The 19,834-nt window shown below is 30.5% G+C and overlaps 2 protein-coding genes across 6 annotated transcripts in view; one reads left to right on the forward strand and one right to left on the reverse strand.

The window, feature by feature from the left end:
- LOC127729595 (uncharacterized) overlaps positions 1-18,394 on the reverse strand; it is a 64,063-nt gene extending 45,669 nt beyond the window's left edge. For 2 of the 5 annotated variants that reach the window (XM_052237416.1, XM_052237414.1), the window contains exons 1-2: positions 17,919-18,394; positions 12,091-12,154 (exon numbers count right to left, since the gene is read on the reverse strand). In XM_052237416.1, the coding sequence (XP_052093376.1) occupies positions 12,091-12,154; positions 17,919-18,233 (379 nt within the window). In that variant the 5' untranslated portion in view covers positions 18,234-18,394. Of the gene's footprint in view, positions 1-10,794; positions 11,012-12,090; positions 12,155-13,126; positions 13,938-17,918 lie in introns of those variants that run through there. The other 3 variants (XM_052237419.1, XM_052237417.1, XM_052237418.1) reach the window with 3 other exon arrangements.
- Positions 1,489-10,020, forward strand: LOC127729597 (uncharacterized). Its single transcript, XM_052237421.1, has 11 exons — positions 1,489-1,764; positions 3,431-3,488; positions 3,691-3,730; positions 4,159-4,341; positions 4,772-4,927; positions 5,383-5,451; positions 6,216-6,354; positions 7,218-7,377; positions 7,933-8,007; positions 8,322-8,534; positions 9,422-10,020. The coding sequence occupies exons 1-7, from the start codon at positions 1,575-1,577 to the stop codon at positions 6,228-6,230; spliced, it is 711 nt and encodes a 236-aa protein (XP_052093381.1). The 5' UTR covers positions 1,489-1,574; the 3' UTR covers positions 6,231-6,354; positions 7,218-7,377; positions 7,933-8,007; positions 8,322-8,534; positions 9,422-10,020.
- Positions 18,395-19,834: the final 1,440 nt, after the last annotated feature.

Genomic DNA, 19,834 nt, shown 5'->3' on the forward strand with positions numbered 1-19,834 from the left:
AATTTGTGAATTTACAGATTCTTCGTGTGAACATAAGACAATATCACTATATAATATTTTTTAAGAAGAAGAAAACAAGAAAATATGATTATCATGATATCATTTTCAATTTTGAGATCAAATTAAAACATATTGATTATTAAAATTTGTTGAACTGTTCTGGAAAAGTATAAAGATGTTGACGAATTATAGTAAAAACATACCTCCACACAATTTCTTCAGTTGTTCCTTCATATTCAAATCATAGAATTCCAAGGCAGGTGCTTGATTTCTTTGACAAACATTATTTTGGCAGACTTCATTCTCTTTTAATGACTTCTGGCAGCTTTCACAATAAAAATGTACAATAGGGTCATTAAAATCTAGTTTTTTCTTCAACAGTTCTTTAACCTTGTATACTGAGGTTGCAAAGTTGGCTGATTCAGGTAAAAGAGCAGATATAATTTGCAGAAGCTCTTCAAATCCATCTTTGGATAGTGATTGCTTGGTAACATACAACATTATCATTGAATACACTGCAAATTTGCTGAGTCTACAACCATCATACAATGGTTTAGCAAGATCCTCATCAAGTTCATTTTCTGTGGATAAACTTTCATCGGAAAATGATTCACCATCACTGATGTCATCAGATGAATGACTATCAGGTTCACTATTTTCTACATCAGTATTACTGGAAGAACTATAGCTAGTACTAATGCTAGTTGTGAATGCATCGGAATTAGACATTGGCGATACTAATAGAGAATGTGATGAGGACGGACTGTGAATTGCCAAATGCAATGATTCTGATTCATCGGAAATCGAGTCTTCATTTTCTGGGATTGCACCTGGGGTTATATTCCCAATGCCTTCTTCGTCTGTTGTTATGTCCATTTCTGTCTCACGTGTAGGTTGTGACGCACCATGGCCAGTTCTACGATTTCGTATACTTTTTGTTGAGGTTTTTGGCAAACGTTTTTCTGGCGAAATTCGATGATATCGAGCACGACGCTTCGAAAACCCATCAGCGATAGAATTTTTATACCTCTTTTTCTGCGGCGTTTGGTATTCGTCTAAATCTGACGAGGCAGAATCATTTGGTGATTCTACATCTGACGGAGACGAAATTGTACTTTCCGCCATTTCCATGAACAGACATTTACCTCAATAACTGACAAAACGGAGTTGATTCTATCTAGGTCTCTTATGAGTGTAACAGTTCTTTACGGATAAAAATCTTCTATATGACATGGAAAACATAAAACATTTATTCATAATATTTCTGCAGTGTAATAAATTTCAATTATATATGTCGACATTCGTTTTGTTAAAATACGCAATTAGTTTCGTATTTATAATAATATTTCCAAAATATAAATTAAATAGGAAAGTATTTATTTTTTCTTGTACCTAAAAAGTTTTAAATGTTTTTTGAACACTTACTTAAAGTCAAACTTTTTTTTATTAAATGTCATCATATATATTCGAAAATAAAACTTACAAACAGCGGATTTTTCAAACAGAAAAGATGTATCAAGTTACATTTTGACTCGCCTTCCGCCTTCCCGTTCCCGCTTTTATAACCTAACATCATGGAAGACATGGAAGAAGAACGAAAATTATTTGCTATATTCGACTGGGTTGATGGGTATTCTGTTCAGACACTAACAGCCATTGTTAAACCGAGGAAAGATGTAGGAGACTACGAGAAAGGAGAACGTGTCCAGGCCAAGTGCTATGGGCATCCTGGATTACACTGGGGCACTCTGGCAGCGATAGATGGTAAGAATACATTTGTATGTCTCCTTTTATTTGTTTTGTAATTACCAAAACAAAATCAAAACGTGTTTTTTTTGTTTATGAGTATGAATATTATAGGAGTGAACTTTAAAAAAAACATGCTTTAGAGATGTTAACTTTTGGCCATGAGGCTGTAAAAAACATTAGAGATGTTAACTTTTGGCCATGAAACTGTTCAGCCTCAAGTCGTTTCAGCCATAGACAAGTCTGGTCTTGGTCGTTTCGGTCCAGTATACTTTATCCCTAAATGTTCTATCAATATTTTGAATGAAAAATAATAAGTAACTGGTAAGAAATTATTTCTGAAATGCATGTGATATACATGTACATGTAGACTTTTTAAAATTCTATAAATAATCGTGTCCATGAACCAATCTTAGCAAAACCTACTTATATTATATATTGCCTATAGGATATTTTATTTCTTGTCCGTATCAAGTTTCTTTAATTATTTTCCATGTATCGCTGTGCATATGTATGTGGCCTATGGCCTATTATAAATCTTGTTTTGAAAAAGAATGCCTGAACTTTTTGCTGTTCCATTTGGGGAATTGTACAAATCCATGTTACATTTATTAAAAGGATCACAGTAGTGTACATGTGAAAAATGAAAAGAAGACTTGTACTGTTTAATTCACAATACAATTGACTATTGTCATGACTGTTGATATATCTATATTGCTATAGTCAATAATTTTTTTTAATGTTTACAGCAAGTGTTAAAATATAATTTTATATTCTAAATAACAGTGAATTAAGGCTATTGACTTTTTGTGGCAGTTCCAGACCGTATGAGTATTTGGACCGTACGCGTACGGTCTGGACCGTATGCATACTTTTTCAAAATACTCATACGGTCGGACCGTACGCGTACGGTCTGACTTATATTAAGAAGTTGGTCAATTTTATAAGATACAAATGCATATAGCAGATCAACATAACTTAACTCTCAAATTAATATAAAAAAGTTCAATTGTAATTGAAATAAAAACTTAATATTTTAACTTTTTAAAAAATTCACGCTAATTAAATCTGTTAATCTCTTGTATTTAGCATGTCGATCAGAAATACATTAATTGAATTATGATTACTGAAATTGAAGATATCGGAAGTAAACATAATGTGGGAGGACAATTGTTTTAGAATATTTAGCAACTTTACAAAAAAATGCAAATGCAAAGGAACATGCATGAACTGCAAACATGTTTATGTAAAAAAATATTACATTACTTGTGGTAGCAAGTGTCACCTTGGGCGAGAGTACCAAAATAGGATTCGGATATACAATTAAACAAATATTTAATTTCAATTATTCGTTTGTTCATTTTATCCATCTAATTGTAATAATAACAATTTGTAAAACTAAAAATAAAGATTGTGATAAATGTTTGTTTAAACTTAACACATATGATCCAATAACATATGTATGGTCAGCTCGTACTGGACCATATGTGTATAGTCATACGGTCCGACCGTACGCCTATGGTCGGACCGTACGAGTATACGTATAAGGTCCGGACCGTACCATACGGTCCAAATACTCATATGGTCTGGAACATATATATATGCTTAAAAACAATAATTATGAAAATGTAAAATTTTATTATCCATATTTGGAACTTATATTAATTTTATTCCTCTTTTACAGGTGATAAAATCTGGTTAAATCAAAAGGCAAAAGGCACAAGACCAATTATAGATGAAAGGTATATATAATATTCCCTAGAAATCTTAAACGTTATCTAAAATTAACTGTTTTGACACATTTATAACTTCTGCTTTCAAATATGAGACCTATATATATAATGTTGATTTAGCTAGGTTTAAAACAGGTTCAATCCACCATTTTCTACATAGGAAAAAGCCTGTACCAAGTCAGGAATTTTAATTCTAATAACTTTTTTTCAGGACTAACAATGATGGAAAGGACACTTCTGCAGAGCAAAAGGTATTTAAAATTGTTAAAGTCTATAAAGAGATATAGGAAGATGTGGTATGAGTGCCAATGAGACAACTCTCCATCCGAGTAACAATTTATAAAAGTAACCCATTATAGGTCAAGGTACGGCCTTAAAGGTTTATTATTTCAGTTATTTGTATAAATAGTGGCAACCTGGTAATATTGGCAATGTGGTTATTTTCTGTTATTTTTGCTACTATTTAAAGTCATAATGATTGCTGATAAAGTATACGATACAGCGGAAAAGTGTTCATTGTATCATATTCTCTATTAAATGCCAAAAGAATACATGCATGAAAACAGTATATTCATTGATAAACAGTGTAATGTAAATCATTTTGCCGAATTTAATTATTCACTACACATTCTTAGTACGAAGTTATGCCTTTCATATTTTGATATATTCTGTATTGCAGGATGAGTCCAGAAATGAAATTTCAAACACTAAAAAAAGGAAAATCAACAAGAGGATTGAATTTGAAGGCGAAAAAGACTTGTCATCATCTGAAGAAGAAAAAGTAGAAGAAGAAGCAGATGAAGATATGGTGGTCATATTACCTCCAAAAAAAAAGGGGAAAACAGTTAAAATGATAGATGAGGTACATCAAGGTTTCAATTTACCAGGCAAAATCCTGAAAATTCTCAAAATAAACAGTCATCACAGATGACTTAAAAAAATGTGTCAGACAACCTTACACGTTGCAATTTACTCGAGTATTATGGCCAGGCAGCACAACAAATATTTCACATGAGAATGAAGCTTAAATTCTGTTATGGGAATTTACCGGTACTGCAAATTATGTTATATAAAATAGTAGCTGTAAACATGCCTCTTGTAAATGATTTTAAACTTATGTTTTCATTCATTGACATGTAAAATGATAACACCTTTAAAGAGTTAAAAATTATTATGATCATGTGATTGACTTAATCAGAGAAGACCAAAATATGTATGATTACTTAATTTGCTGTACTTTTTTCTGATTTTAAGCGAAACTTTGTGATTCATACTTTTTTCCCTCATATTAGGGGAAGAAAGCCAAGGCCGAGGCTAGTAAAAAAAAGAGGGAAGTGAACAACGAGAGAAAGAAGGTTGCAGAAAAGTTATCAAAGGTCATTCTAGATACGCCGGATACAAAAACATGCAGCTGTAATCCAGAAACTATCCAAAGAATAGAGAATAAGGTATGTATGCTGTTCACTTTTTATACATTGGACAAAATTTCATGTGAGATTTCCTTTACTTTAGCAATGTTGGTTTATGGGCTTTCTTATACCAGAGTTATGATTCACACCTAAATGTAAATGAATTGATATTGGATCAATTTCTATGAAATTATGTCAAGGATATAATCACAAATTGTATAAGAAATAAACTATAATTAAAGATGCACATTTTTTGCCTTGTAAAATATCACATGCTTTAATTATTTTACTATATAAACTTGCCTATCGCAATGATAGATATTATTGTTTTAGTATTTTCCTAGTTTCATAGAAATTGCTAAGCGTTGTAAGATGGCTGTTATCAAAATAACCTCAGATCTATTTGAAATTTAGATGTTACAAACCAATGAAATTTAGATGTTACAAACCAAGCCTGGTTATATTATAAAACTTGAGGGTTATATTTTTTTCAGTTAGACCAGGTTCTTTGTTTGGTGGAATCCCTTGCAGAATGCAAATATTGTTTAAAAAAGGCATATAAGGTATATTTATTAAATCAATGTTTACTTGCATGTTTAGACGTGTACTGTCACTTGTTTAAAGCCAATTACAGTGTAGACAGCATTTAAAAATGTATTGATTTTTTAATAAACACATCGTCAAGTTATAGTCAAGATAGTAGTCTATTTTCTGATAAAATTTTCTGTCATTAGATTAAATATATATATCAGGCCTAGATAAAAATTTAAATGTTAGAAAACAAATCTTTGGAAAAAGTCTTTGTTTGTAACAATATCTATACATGTGTTTGAAAAATTAGTAGCAACATGTTAAAAAAATTAAGCAAATCAAAAATTGAAGAATTTAATATAATGAATCCAAGACAAATTGAATGCTGAGATCATGTTTTCATATTTCAGTTATTTGATATATAACATTTATGGTCTGTTAATGATTTGATATTGATATCAACAGACAAAGTTCTTTTCATCGTTTTTGATAGAAAAAATTCTGTGAACACTTTCCAGTCAGTTCTTTGGCCATTAATATAAATAACAAAAAAGATACCTGTATTAAATATGAGGAAAAGTCATTTATGAGGCACCCAAAAAATACATTTTTATTGTGATTGTCAGGACTGTTAAAATACAATATCCTGCCTGCCTGGTAAGCTCCGATACTAAGGGCAGGGGGAGTGGAAACAAAACATTTTCTTAAATTTTGCCTTAGTTTCAACAGAATTATGTCTGGCAATTGATAACAAAATTTAAATCTTAAATGTATTTATATTTTTCCTATTCTCTAGGTGCATGCTCACTGATCAGAAGTAATGTAAGGAGTTTTCAGTTAACAGTTTGCATGTAATGGTTTAAGTCGAAACACATTCCATTTGTGTTCCTTTGCATGTCTGCCTACTTTATCGATTGACATAGATAATAAGCACTGTAAGCATTTTATATCAGTTTTATGCATATAATTATATTTCTATACATTCAACAGATTTTGTACAAGACAAAGATATAAGAATTGTGTTACTGTCTTCTAAGATCTCATTCAGACTATTTGTTTTCTTGTAAGAAACTAAGGTTTCATACAACATACTCCCTCAGGCAAAGTTGACCTAAAATGGATTTAGCTAATTTTTAAGATCCTATAAGCTCTTCAACTGTTTCTGGTCCTATACATCATCGGCTTTCAAATATTTTGCTTTGCACATAGATATGAAGGTAAATCTAGAAAAGCTCTTATATTTAGATGCATGAAATTTATAACATATGTTGTTTTATAAATTAAATGATAAAACAACATTTGCATGGTATATATATCTTGTGAGATGTCAGTATGCAGGCAAACCTATTCCTTCTTTTTAAATGATCTGCAAAAAGATGTGTTCTTTCTATGTGATGTTATCAGAAATGGTCGCCTTTTTTTTATGCCATCACAATATAGAGGAAATTCTGAGAAAAGCAAGAAAATTTGATGTCATAATAGAATTTTGACCATTGAAGAACTTGTGATCAAACGAACTACATGTTGATTTAAATAAAAATAATAAACATGTCAGGGAAAGGATAAATCGTGTAAGAATTAGAGAAATATATATATATATATATATATATATATATATATATATATAGGTTTTCATGGTGATAATTACTAGACTTAATAATCAAAGTATTCATGTAACTATAGAGATAATCTTAAATTAACATCAATCTCACAGATGTCATTACCTAAATACTGCTTTTTTTTTAAGTAAGTGACTTAATGTATATAAAAAACAAAATATACACTTTTTTAATTATAGCGAACAAGTGAGAAAGTCCCGGCTGCATCTACACCATGTACATCATCTGGTAGTTCTGTAACGGTTAAAGAGATGGTTTCTACTGACAACCACAAAAACCATGAAAATGATAAGAAAGAGACAGAAAAGGAAAAGTCAATTAGTGACGATTTAAATAACAGTAAGTTCATTATACTGATTGGAAAACATACATATTGTTCTGGGTAGTCTTAATTTCCTAATGCGTCAATCATCCTACTTTTGAAAAGCTTTAAATGATGATCAGAACAATCTCCATGGTCAAACCATATGCTCATTTCAAACACAGGTAACTATTTTTTGCACCACTGACTAAAAGAAGAACCTAATATTTATACTAGGTTACAACAAATACAATTAAGGGTCTCTGTAAGTTTAATTATTATATTACTAGTCGGTGAACATTGAGTTTGTTAGTTCAAATCCTGTACGGGGCAGATGCACTTGACTAATCTTAATTCGCTAGGATTGAGAGTTTTCCTACGGATGGTCAGTGGTTCTCTCAGTGCACTCCAGTTTCCTCCACCAATAAAAAACCAACTGCCATGAAATAGCACAATAGTGTTGAAAGTGGAGTTATAAACAAATCAATCATATATGTTACCATATAAAAATCAATGTTAGCTTTTTTACAACAAAAATTTATAAGCTGCATTTTAAAAGGTTCTATAGTTTTAGTACATTTTATTGAATATAGTTTCAGCAATTGAAGAAACTAGCTTCACAGTTGGAGAAAGGGATAAAAGTGATGAGGATGAAGAAAAAAATGATGGTAAGCATTATCTTTTTTATAGAATTGGAGTGGAGAAATTGCATGGTAATATGGCAATTGGAAAATATCTGTCAACAAATTTTGAACATTAAATTATTGGTCTAATATTGTTTTCTGCAATTATAAGTCCTCTTAAAGGAAAAACTGAAAATTTAGGGATATATAATATACTTGTATACAATTTGACTGATTTTTTTTTAAGTCAACTTAACTTCTAGGAAGACAAAATGAATATGTAAATTTAAGTAAATAATGTTTTCTAAATAACGAGAATCAATATTTAATTGATATTTTCTTTTTTTGTCTTTCTCTAGAAACAACATTTGTTGGACCCAGAAAATATGGGGTAACAATATCAACAGAAATTCTAGAGCGTTCGAAGAATGTATCAAAAACGCCTGAAAAGTTGGTCCTGAACATAATTAAATACATGTTAACGGATTATGAAATTAATAATTGTACTGTATATGGGAACAAACAGTTCAGGAAGGAGGCGCTTCCTGAACAAAAGAGGAAAGCAATCAGAAGTAAGTATATGCATGGTTACTATAATTTTTTTGGTGATTCATTATATATGTAATTGAATATCATGCACATATTATATATATCAATCTAACAATTTTATTCTTATTATGCTGGAAGGCAGATTAAGTCATTTCACCAGAACTTCGCTTTAAATCACTGAAATATTTATAGCAACCTTCAAATTAAAAGAGGGACGAAAGATACAAGAGGGACAGTCAAACTCATAGATCGAAAACAAACTGACAACGCCATGGCCAAAAATAAAAAGACAGACAAATAATAGTACAGATGACACAACATAGAAAACCAAAGACTAAGCAACACGAACCCCACCAAAAACTGGGGGTGATCTCAGGTGCTCCGGAAGGGTAAGCAGATCCTGCTCCACATGTGGCACCCGTCGTGTTGCTTATGTTATTACAAATCCGGTTAATAGTCTAATTCGGTAAGTCACATTCGTGAAAAATTATAAAAAATTAGCCATATAGCTTAAACCATAATATCTTGGTGCCAGCTAGGATTACACCCTGTGTTCCATCCCCCTTGCTTGATTGAATTACCCTTATGGACAATTACTTCAGACCCTGGAATTGCCCTAAACTTCTCTAAGGTGTAACATAATGTACATGTGTTAAAGATTACTGTTATTATTGTTCGAGAAAATGGTGATTTGGTGTAAATATTAATTATTTTCCTATAAGCAATATGATTTGATTGTCTGAAACTAAGCATAGAACGACTGATTTACCTACTATTAAAAATAACAATATTTTGGTAATAAAATACCATTAGAAACAAAAAATATTTAATACTTGAAGGACATAACTTTTATTAATAGCTTAAAGTGTTCATATATGTCATTTAAATACATATTTTAAAATTATTTTAGGTGTTGTGCTTGAAACATTCCCTTCCTGCAAGCTTGAGGAGATCTGGTGTAGATTAGTGATTGTGATAAATGACAAAATTAGAGGACTAAGAAACGGGAAATATAAGGACTAGACTTCGTAATTTTTTGAATGATTAAAAATTAATTTGGATTTAAATTCGTTTTTGTTCATGCAGGCCATAAATTTGTACTTCATATTTGCCTGACACACTTGTGAGTATGATTTAGCAATATTCAATAGAAAATTTTAAAAAAAACACAAGCATGACAAAACAAAAATATAATATGACATCAAATTCACTCAATATGGAAAAAACAATGAAGTTTTTCTGCAGATGGAAATCAACACTAACAAAAACATATTCTTTGTCCAGTGGTATTTCATTGAAATGTCAGTGAAATTTCATTGAAATATCAGTGAAATTTCATTGAAATATCAGTGAAATTTCAATGAAATATCAGTGAAATTGCTTCGAGTTATCAATGCATTTCCATTGGGATTCCACTGTTTTTTCAGTGGAATCTGCTGTGGATTTACACCGAGATTCCAGTGGAAATCCATTGGTATCCCAATGAAATCCTAAGAAAGTCCAAAGAAAATCCCGACCAAATTTCCCAGTGTGAATCCAGTGGAAGTTCCAGTGGATTTCCACTGGAACTTCCACTGGAAATCCCACTCAAGATTTTCAGTAGGGTTACATTTCTATAAATAGTTTGATACTTGTGGAAATTTTATATTCATGGATATTTCTTAGTATTGCAGAAGTCTTCTTAAAAGCCTTAAGAAAATATATACTTCTTTATACATTTATATTCGTGTTTTAAACATAGCCAAAAAATTCACAAAATTTGGTACCAAACTAATAATTATAAATCACAGTATTATAAACTTATCTTTCTTCAAAAAATATATACAGATAATTGTTGACTTATACAAAAAATGTACAAGTATGTTGTTTTTTATGTTGTGTTTGGTAGACTGTTATTGGTAGTTTTTGTTAGTTTTTTGCCTTGTCATTGTCAGCTTGTCACGGACTTTGGAGTTTGAATATCCCTAAGGTATTTTTCCCATCTCTTTTACCAAATGATATACTTCCACAGTTTGAGACAGACTCATGCAGATTCTGACGATTTTTTACTGCCTATACTCATTGTAGTTATGTCGAAAATTTTTGCAAGAGGAATATTATTTACCAATTTTGTGGTTAAATTTGGTAAAAAGTCCATTCCCTGGGAAAAAAATGTACATGCACTAACATCAAATCAATATTTTCAATTAAATGTTATGGTAAAATGGCATGATACCTTTTTATGACTTTTATACTTCAATAAAACGTAAAGATTAAGCCAATTTAAAAAAAATTCAAACCTACCAGAATAAGTATTTTTACGAGCCCACCAAACATCTGAAACTAGATCAAATGAAGTATGGAATCGCTCAAACACAAAAAGCGGTGTTTCAGATTTGCTATCTAAAATATCCATTTTTGATAACTTGTCACTACCACATTAATTTCCATAAGAAAAAGAGCAGAGAAGATTTCATGGAGAATGAAGTTCTGACATTGAAATTCCGACAAGGATATATATATATGTTTTAAATTCCCCACACAAGTGTGAAGCTGTCACTGCTATACAATATATAATTTAAAACACCCAAGACAACACAATGAGATATTATAATGATGATTATTTGTAAGATAATTGAGTATTTAAACTTCAGAAAAGGGTTAATATATACAAAATATCAATATTGTATACATTATGAATATGGGTATTTGTAATATATATATGTAATAAGAAGAAAAAAAACATTTTACAAATCATTAATAGAGTCATCTTTGTTCTACAATTTAGTTTTAAATACTACAGTACACATTTCAAAATTTAAATGAAAATATATGAAAGAAAGATGTGGGTCTTTAAAAATTTGTCTTTATGTCATCGCGTTGTTGAGTTTCTGTCTTAAATATACCAAAAATAAATAAGACCAATATCAGTTCTACACCTGCATTGCCGTCTATAATTGATTAAAATTTCAAACTATCAGCTAACAGTAAATAGTTGCACAGCAGATCTAAAAATAGCTAACAAACTATAACTCAACATTTAATATCAAGCTGCAGACCAAGTATATATATTCCGAAACGGAGGGACAGAATAATGGTTTGAGCCCAGCGGTTACTAGGCCTGTCTTAGCCAATGGCAACAAAGGTGAAAAGTTACATTAAACCTAGAATCATGCAAATTAAGAGCCTACAACAACAAATTTATACGCATAATAAATATTAACTCCGCTGAGAAAATAAAATTCAGATCTTCTATATAGTTAAAAGAATCAATTGTGCACTGTTCATGTCCAATTCATTTAAATTTCGCAGTTTAATTATTAATATTTACAAAATCTTTTTTATTCAATTATTTAGATAAAACATCATATCATACATGTCATATGGCTTCGATTTAAAGACATTTAATTTGTCAATTATTACTTGTCAATTAAAAAAAGAGAAAAACTATGCAATCATTTCAATTGTAAGCAACAATGATAAAATTATATTTTTTTTAGGTTTTTATTTACTTTCTCTAGGGAAATTTAAGATACATTTAAGATACTTGGTGCTGCCTTCAAAAATGTCTAAACGAAGTTCATTCATGAACATATATACCTGGAGAAGTGACAGCAGATGTCCTGCCAGAAGCCATTGCATCAACCGTCAAAAACGGCTCAGTCTGAAAATATAAATACACAAAACTTTAACAATACATTTGATCTTTTTTAATGATCACAATCTAAAACTGTGTTTATTTATAATTCTGTTAATCAAGGTATGTTACAGTAACACTAATACAAAATTACAAATATGTATAAACACAAATTCTTTGTAATTTTAATGATCTTTGATACTGTGGATTCATTTATTTTCAAGGGAACAAATTTTCAGGGATTGAGCATGTTGAGGAAAAAATTGTTTTTCATGGATATTTGATTTCGTGGTTTTGCCAAAATCAGCATACAAACCTATAGAAAATGTGAACCCGTTAAATTTTTAAATTCGTGGTTACCCTATTTGCAAGAAAATCCATGAAAATTGGTGCCCACAATTAATAATGAATCCCCAATACTCTATTTGAAAATTTTGTCTCCACTTTTCTGAAACCTCAACAATTGAGAGAATATTGAATTAATACAATGTCTTTTTTTGTTGAAGACTGTATGTTACCTCTACATGTACATGTATTATGGTTTTTTGTGTTGTTGGGTCGCTGTCTGTTGATGTATACCCTGTACATTTCCTTTTATATATATATCATGTCTTTTCTAATCGGGACCTAAATTGAACCGTAGTTAACAGATTTGAGTTGAACTTGATAGCATATATTGTCAAGAACATTATATATGGGCATAATGTGGCATGCACAGTTCAGAATTCATGAACATGGGTTTATAAAGTACAGTCAAGATTTTCAGTCTACAGCTCCTATAAGAGTCAAAAATTTACATTGTAGGCCTAAATAAATTTTGAGTCAATGAAGCATGTGTTAAAACTATTCCAGATAAATTCAGACTTTTCTTTACACATCAAGTAAAAATGTGTACAACCAAGTACAACAATTGGTCTCCTCTCAGTTCGAGTGACATTAGTCAGCTGTGTTGTCTTTACATCTATAACATCTACAAATGTATCAAATGTATGTACTTACCTTTATTAACAGTCAATATATTGTAAAGTCACCATTATTCATGTTATTTACAAATGTTCATATACAATGGTAGACTTTAAATACTTAAATATAGTAGTGCTACGAGTATCTTTTGTATTCTACAGTGCATACCTTTGTTAAAAATATCACAATAAAACAAAGATTTTTTTAAATAGATACATTTGTAATTTAACCTTGATCATCCTGTCATCTGCAATTTATAGCTTCTTATACATTGAATGAGGGTCTGGATACAGGGTCCTTTATTTCTTTATTCTTTCATACTTTAGGCCTCAAATTTTTTCTCTATACTTTTTTATTTTGCTCATTATTCTGTATTCTTTATACTTTAGCCCCCATTATTCTCTATCCTTTATTTTTTTGAACTATTTTTCTCTTTTCTTATTTTTTTCCATTTTTCTGTACATAGTTTTGGCCTGTTATTCTCTATTTTGTAAACCTCATCCATATGTACCCTCTTGTATAGTGTGATCTTACAATTGATGAAGACAATGAAAGATTTAAAGCAGTAAACAGAAATAAAAACAACAAAGAACAGGTCCAATAAATGTTTTATACTTTGTGTTAGAATAAAGCATTACATAACCATGTGATTTTTCCTCAAAGGAAATTGGCAGGTATGTACAAAATCTAAACTCTAACGTCTTTCAATATTAATGATATTATAGATACTGTAAATTCAGAAATATATTTGTGCTTATTTATCACTGCAATTAATATGCCATGGACACAAATTTATGTGAGATTTATTATTGTGATTTCAAAAAATTATGCATACACAAGTCACATATTGCTATCCAAATCTAAAATTCATGGATGAAAAACATATCATGTAGCAATTTTGGATATAATAAAAACATCGCAATAATATCTTAGTTTACAATATTTGCCAAGATTTCAAAATTAAATGATGGCAGAACTACCATTTCTTCTCAAAGATGGGACAAAAATGGCATAATTTAGACACATGTTTGTACATGTTGAAAAAAGTAAAATAACAAAAATACTGAACTCCAAGGAAAATTCAAAACGGAAATTCCCTAATCAACAACAGTTACTGTCATATTCCTAACTTGGTATACAGGCATTTCCTTATATAAGTTTAATTTGTAAGTGTGAATTTTCAAATGTGTGCAAGAACTAAGTAATTATTTGTGAGAGAGGCTAAACACTGAGTAAATTATTTAGTTGGCTCTGTCTTATGTTCTTTATTGTGAAGTTTAAGTATTTTTCATTTATGAAAACTATTCCAACTCATGAAAAGGGCTTTCATATGTAAATTGCTTTATATGCATGCTGAATACCTGTTATAGTGAAAAGACAGAAGCTCATAGAGAGGTTTTGTTTTTATTTTACGAAGAAACAAGAATGTGTCCATAGTACATGAATGCCCCACTCGCACTATCATTTTCTATGTTCAGTGGACCGTGAAATTGGGATCAAAACTCTAATTTGGCATTAAAATTAGAAAGATCATATCATAGAGAACATGTGTACTAAGTTTCGAGTTGATTGGACTTCAACTTCATCAAAAACTACCTTGACCAAAAACTTTTAACCTGAATCGGGACAGACAGACGGACGGACGCACAGACTGAAAACATAATGCCCCTAGGTGGAGCATAAAAAAGAAAATCAGTTCTGTCTTTAAACATGTAATGTATATATATATATATATGGTAAAATTGAGAATGGAAACGGGGAATGTGTCAAAGAGACAACAACCGGACCAAAGAGCAGAAAACAGCCAAAGGCCACCAGCTTGAATGGGTCTTCAACACAGCGAGAAAATCCTGCACCTGGAGGTGGGCTTCAGCTGGCCCCTAAACAATAATGTATACTAGTTCATATATATATATGAATAGAGTTTTAAATAATTCATAAATTAAGCCTTTCCTTAATTAAAGGCACATAACAAATATTGTTATACTTCAATAATATAAGATATAAAAATTTGGGGTGATCAATACTTTTGTCCTTTGCACTGAAGTCTGTATTTACCGGTATCTTGTATCTAGATACTTTGATATTCTTTTTCTAAATTAACATATATGGCTTATAAAAGAGATTACAGAATATATGGACAGAAGTATAAACATTCTTGTGGGGTCATTACTGGTCAGATTTTAATAAACTTGGTACATTCTTAAGAAAGAGAATTTACACGGGTGTATTTGCTTGATTTGTTAATTGATTTCAAGTGTTTTTATTTTCTAATGATTGATAAAAACAAGTTTTATTTATCATGTTTATTGTCAAGAAGTTTGTTATATATATTTCAACATGTTTTACTAAAATAAAATTGTAAATAATTATCAGTGTGTTTAAATCAGGAAAAAACAAAAACAACTGAAGACAAAACTAGCTATAATCGAATGAAAAGTAAAATTTTGACAATTCGAATACTTAATTTCAACACCTGGTTTGTAAAAATGCGAAAACAAATGCCTTCAAAAGGCTTTTTTTTTGGTGATTGATACTTTTGTCCATGCACTGAAGGGTCTGTAGTTATCTTGTATTTAAATATTTTTATATTCTTTTTCTGAATTAACATATATGGCTTATAAAAGAGATAACAATTATTTTTTCTGCAATATGTGACTATGGTTAGAATGAGACTGCAGAAAGGATAAAAGCTTAAGACCATGTCTCGATCTACTTTTCTCTGTGTTGCAACTTGTTTTAAAAAAATAATAAGCTCATCATGATACCAGGCTTATAATTTTGTACACCAGATGCATGTTTCGTCTAAAAAAAAAAGTGATGCTAAAATAAAAAACGTTCAATGGCCAAATCAAGTACAAAGTTGAAGAACATTGAGAATCAAAATTCCAGAAGGTACAAATGTATAGATAGAATACATTACAGCTTAGGTATTATATTCCTGGTGTCAAAAATCCTCAGTATTTTGAACAATTCAAAGCTTTGTAAATTTATAAATATGACCATTATATATAGATAACATTTCATGTCAACACGTACAGAAGTACTGACTACTTGGTTTGTGAAACCTCCATCAGAGGTAAATACATGTGCACCTTCTACATATAATGTAAATGCTGGTACCTGCAATTTGTACCATATGTGAAATAATATAATATTACTGTGTGCACACTTACATACACATCAAAAGTCACATTTTTTTTCATTTGAGGCATTAACATTGTTCTAATACCACTAATAATTCATAAGAGCATTAATTTAAAAATAATTATTATTTTGGTACATTATGAAAGAGCTTAAATACAAATGTATATACATGAATAGTTTTAAATATTTCATAAATTAAGCCTTTCCTTAATTAAAGACACATAACAAATATTATTATACTTCAATCATGACAATAATATAAGATAAGTTAATGGTAGTTGAGACTGAAATATGAAATTTTGTTGGTATTTTTCATAAAATCTCAATATAAGGACAATAACTTCGAATACAAATAAACAGTGTTAGGGGGTAAAAAAAATTTTTAACACAGATACTGTATATGTTCAAAAATTATTCAGATGTTTTTATAAATGCAACTGTATCATGATCAGTATAAAACTTGCATTCATGATTTCAGTAGTGATTTTCCTGTACAACATTTTTGCAATCACACTTAAACAATAAGATATAACTATAATACCACCAATCAGTGATTCACAATAATAAATGCAAGCATTAATTTCTGAATTTACAGTATTCCCAAAGAAATACAATATTTACAGTAAGAGTTTTCCACCAATGTTTAATTTGGTCATATTAATAACTCCTCACATATGAAAGTTCTAATACATCCTTGGTTTTAAATTGTTTTAGTATGAGTGTTCATAAAGATAGTGCTTCAGATGCACAAATAATGATTTATAATTATACAGTGGAATTTTAATTTTTTACGTCATGGTGAGACAATTCAAACTTTTTCTGCAACTTAAAAGATACAGTCTTATATGAGTTTGAGCTTTTCTGATGAAGGTAAATCCAGAAAAGCACTCTGAAAAGCAAGTTTATATAGTGTTATTTTAATTCAAACTTGTACCAACAATATCCATGAAAATTGGTATCCAATGAATAAGGGATCCACAGTATATAACTTCAGAGATACATGTGTACATGGTGTACAGTGCTTTAAAAAACTTTAAAATATGTAACACACGAACAAAGGATATGGTGTATCCATCAATGACACATGTCTATTATACATGTACAGTCTGCACCATTTATAGCCACTAGTCCTATGCCCCAGACTAATAAAATTTAATTCAGACTTTTAAGTATTAGCAAAACTTTGTTTAGACACATAAGGAAAACGTTTGAATATTGGTCTTCGGACTAATAGAACTTTGGAAAAAACTTTGGTGCTGACTGCATGTATTGTGTGCAACAATTCACTTCAGGTTGAACAAAACCTTTTTCATGGGAAAGGTTGCCCATAAAAGTATCTATTCGTGTAATTAGAGATACTTATTTTTCATTATTCCTTTTTTTGTTTTGAATCAATACTTCAAACTCAAGACACTTGTAAGACCTCATGTTGATATAAATTTTTTTTTCAAAATTTCTAAAGCATGGGAAGAATTCCTTTTTTCAGGATTGTTATCATGAGGGGGAATTATCTCTTACTTCTTCATCTATGCAGAGTCTAAGAACCATCTCACAAGTACAAATGTACTTTATTCAATATTGCAAATGTATGATACATTTTGTACTCATTCAAAACATCTTGTTGGGTCGTGCCCACCCTAGTAAAGGACTACTGAATGAATTAAAAGCTGATACACTTTACCTCATTGGGTTTCATTGGTCTGCTTCTTGATTTGACAGGAGGTCTTCCAAACCCTGAATTAGTACTCCTATATGATCTTTCAGTTCCACTGCCAGAAATTCCACCAGCTGAAGAAACTCTTTTATTTCCAGCACTAGTTTTGCGTTTATTTATTGGGATATCTATCTCTACAGTTAAATCTGGATCTTGTTCAAAATTATACGTAGTGTGATCAACTGTTATCGGGGATTTGTGACCCCAGAGATGAACTTTGATTCCATCGTGATGATCTACCGGATTATGGTCACCAGAACCAGAGTGAGAAATGTCCCCCATATTATTTTATTTAGGGGTATTTAGCATTTTTATGAAACTAGTTTCTAGATTTATTATTGTTTTCTAGTTATTCACAATATAATCACTCAAAGATGGGAATTTCAACTGCTTTGCATTGTAGGGGTTTATTTTGCATGTGCATGTCAACCATATTGTTTACGTCCGGATAACAACCAAGAGATAACAGGTGCGACCAAAAAAGTCCCTGTACATATGAAAATTTGAAACATATGATGATGAAAATTTTAAGTATATTTTGATTTGTACATGCCATTGATACGTCAAATGAAATATGCATACATTATTATCATTAATCGCAAATAGTTTTTTTTGTCAAAATCAGTACGCGAGCGGAAGTTAGGAATTTTCCGCCAAAATGGTAATTCCCAAGACCAAACTAGAAATAAAAACGAAACAAGAAAGAAGGGACGCGATTGAATATAAAAATCATATACATGTACATATGTATTGAATATATATTTAAATCCATCAACAGAATTCAATAGAAAAAAATCAAAAGAAACAACTATTTGAAAAAAAAAGTACACATCCTCCAAACAAAATATGAATGGTCGGGCGACGTCTTATATCATATTTTTAAGCAGTACCTCGAAATGCAGGCTAGAATATACATATCAAGTCCTGCAAGTTATTCATCTTTTAATAATAAATTTTCAACTTAATTATCGACTTAAATGATAACATGTTTAATAGTGCTAATGGCTTTCACCTGTCCACTGATATGAATTAAGATTGAAGAAAAACCTTGAAAGGACTCTAAGCTACAGCTTCTTACTTGTCACATAATCTTCAATTTAATTTGTTGAAGGCGGTCACTATATGGTAGATGTAGATGTACAGCTTCTTGCTTTATTTGGACCTTACCAAGACTGAAGATCTCGAAAAGAAACGACAGAGGATGTCAAGGAAAAGTCCTTTTGTAATTTACCGACTTTTGAAAATTATTTGTTTGTGTCATTTTGAAAGGACAACGATTTCTATTCCTATCGTTTGTCTAATAGCTTTCTTCAGCTGTCAAGAGTTTGTTAATATGTATAAGGTACCAAAAATAGGAATTTGTGAAATTTGAATTCCAGTTCGATTATACGGACATTACAGTTATCGTAACATATCCTTAAAGTGTTGTCATTCTTGTTATTTAATTAACAAATTATTCTAAGTATTGTCTTTATTTTTCACAAGAAATCAGATAAATATCCTTCTTTGTCCTCATTTATAAATGGGAAAAGTCAGCAGTCACTTATTCCTACACAAGACTGATATAGTGTACACGTCCTTGTACTATCTTTTCTACAAAATAATAAAGGTACAAGAATCGTGCAAAAGAAAGAAGAAAAGAGCTTATCAATTCATCATCAGAATACCATACGGGAAAAAGAATAGAAAGGACACTATATATTTCTACAGTACTGAAAAACAGCGCACATAAAAAACGCTGCCAAAAATTGTAACCCTTAAAAATTATTATTATTCTAGGAACTATGTGGTTATACGTCAATAAGACAGCAACTCAAGGGAAATATATCAAATAAAATTGAGAATGGAAATGGGGAATGTGTCAAAGAGACAACAACCCGACT

The sequence above is a fragment of the Mytilus californianus genome, unplaced genomic scaffold (genome assembly GCF_021869535.1).
Source record: "Mytilus californianus isolate M0D057914Y unplaced genomic scaffold, xbMytCali1.0.p SCAF_2, whole genome shotgun sequence".
NCBI classification, from domain to species: domain Eukaryota; kingdom Metazoa; phylum Mollusca; class Bivalvia; order Mytilida; family Mytilidae; genus Mytilus; species Mytilus californianus.

Coding starts and splice junctions, on each gene's coding strand:
- LOC127729597 (XM_052237421.1), top strand. CDS start 1,575: ATGGAAGACATGGAAGAAGAACGAAAATTATTTGCTATATTCGACTGG. Junction 4,342..4,771: donor CAGTTAAAATGATAGATGAG/GTACATCAAGGT, acceptor CCCTCATATTAG/GGGAAGAAAGCCAAGGCCGA. Junction 4,928..5,382: donor TCCAAAGAATAGAGAATAAG/GTATGTATGCTG, acceptor TATTTTTTTCAG/TTAGACCAGGTTCTTTGTTT.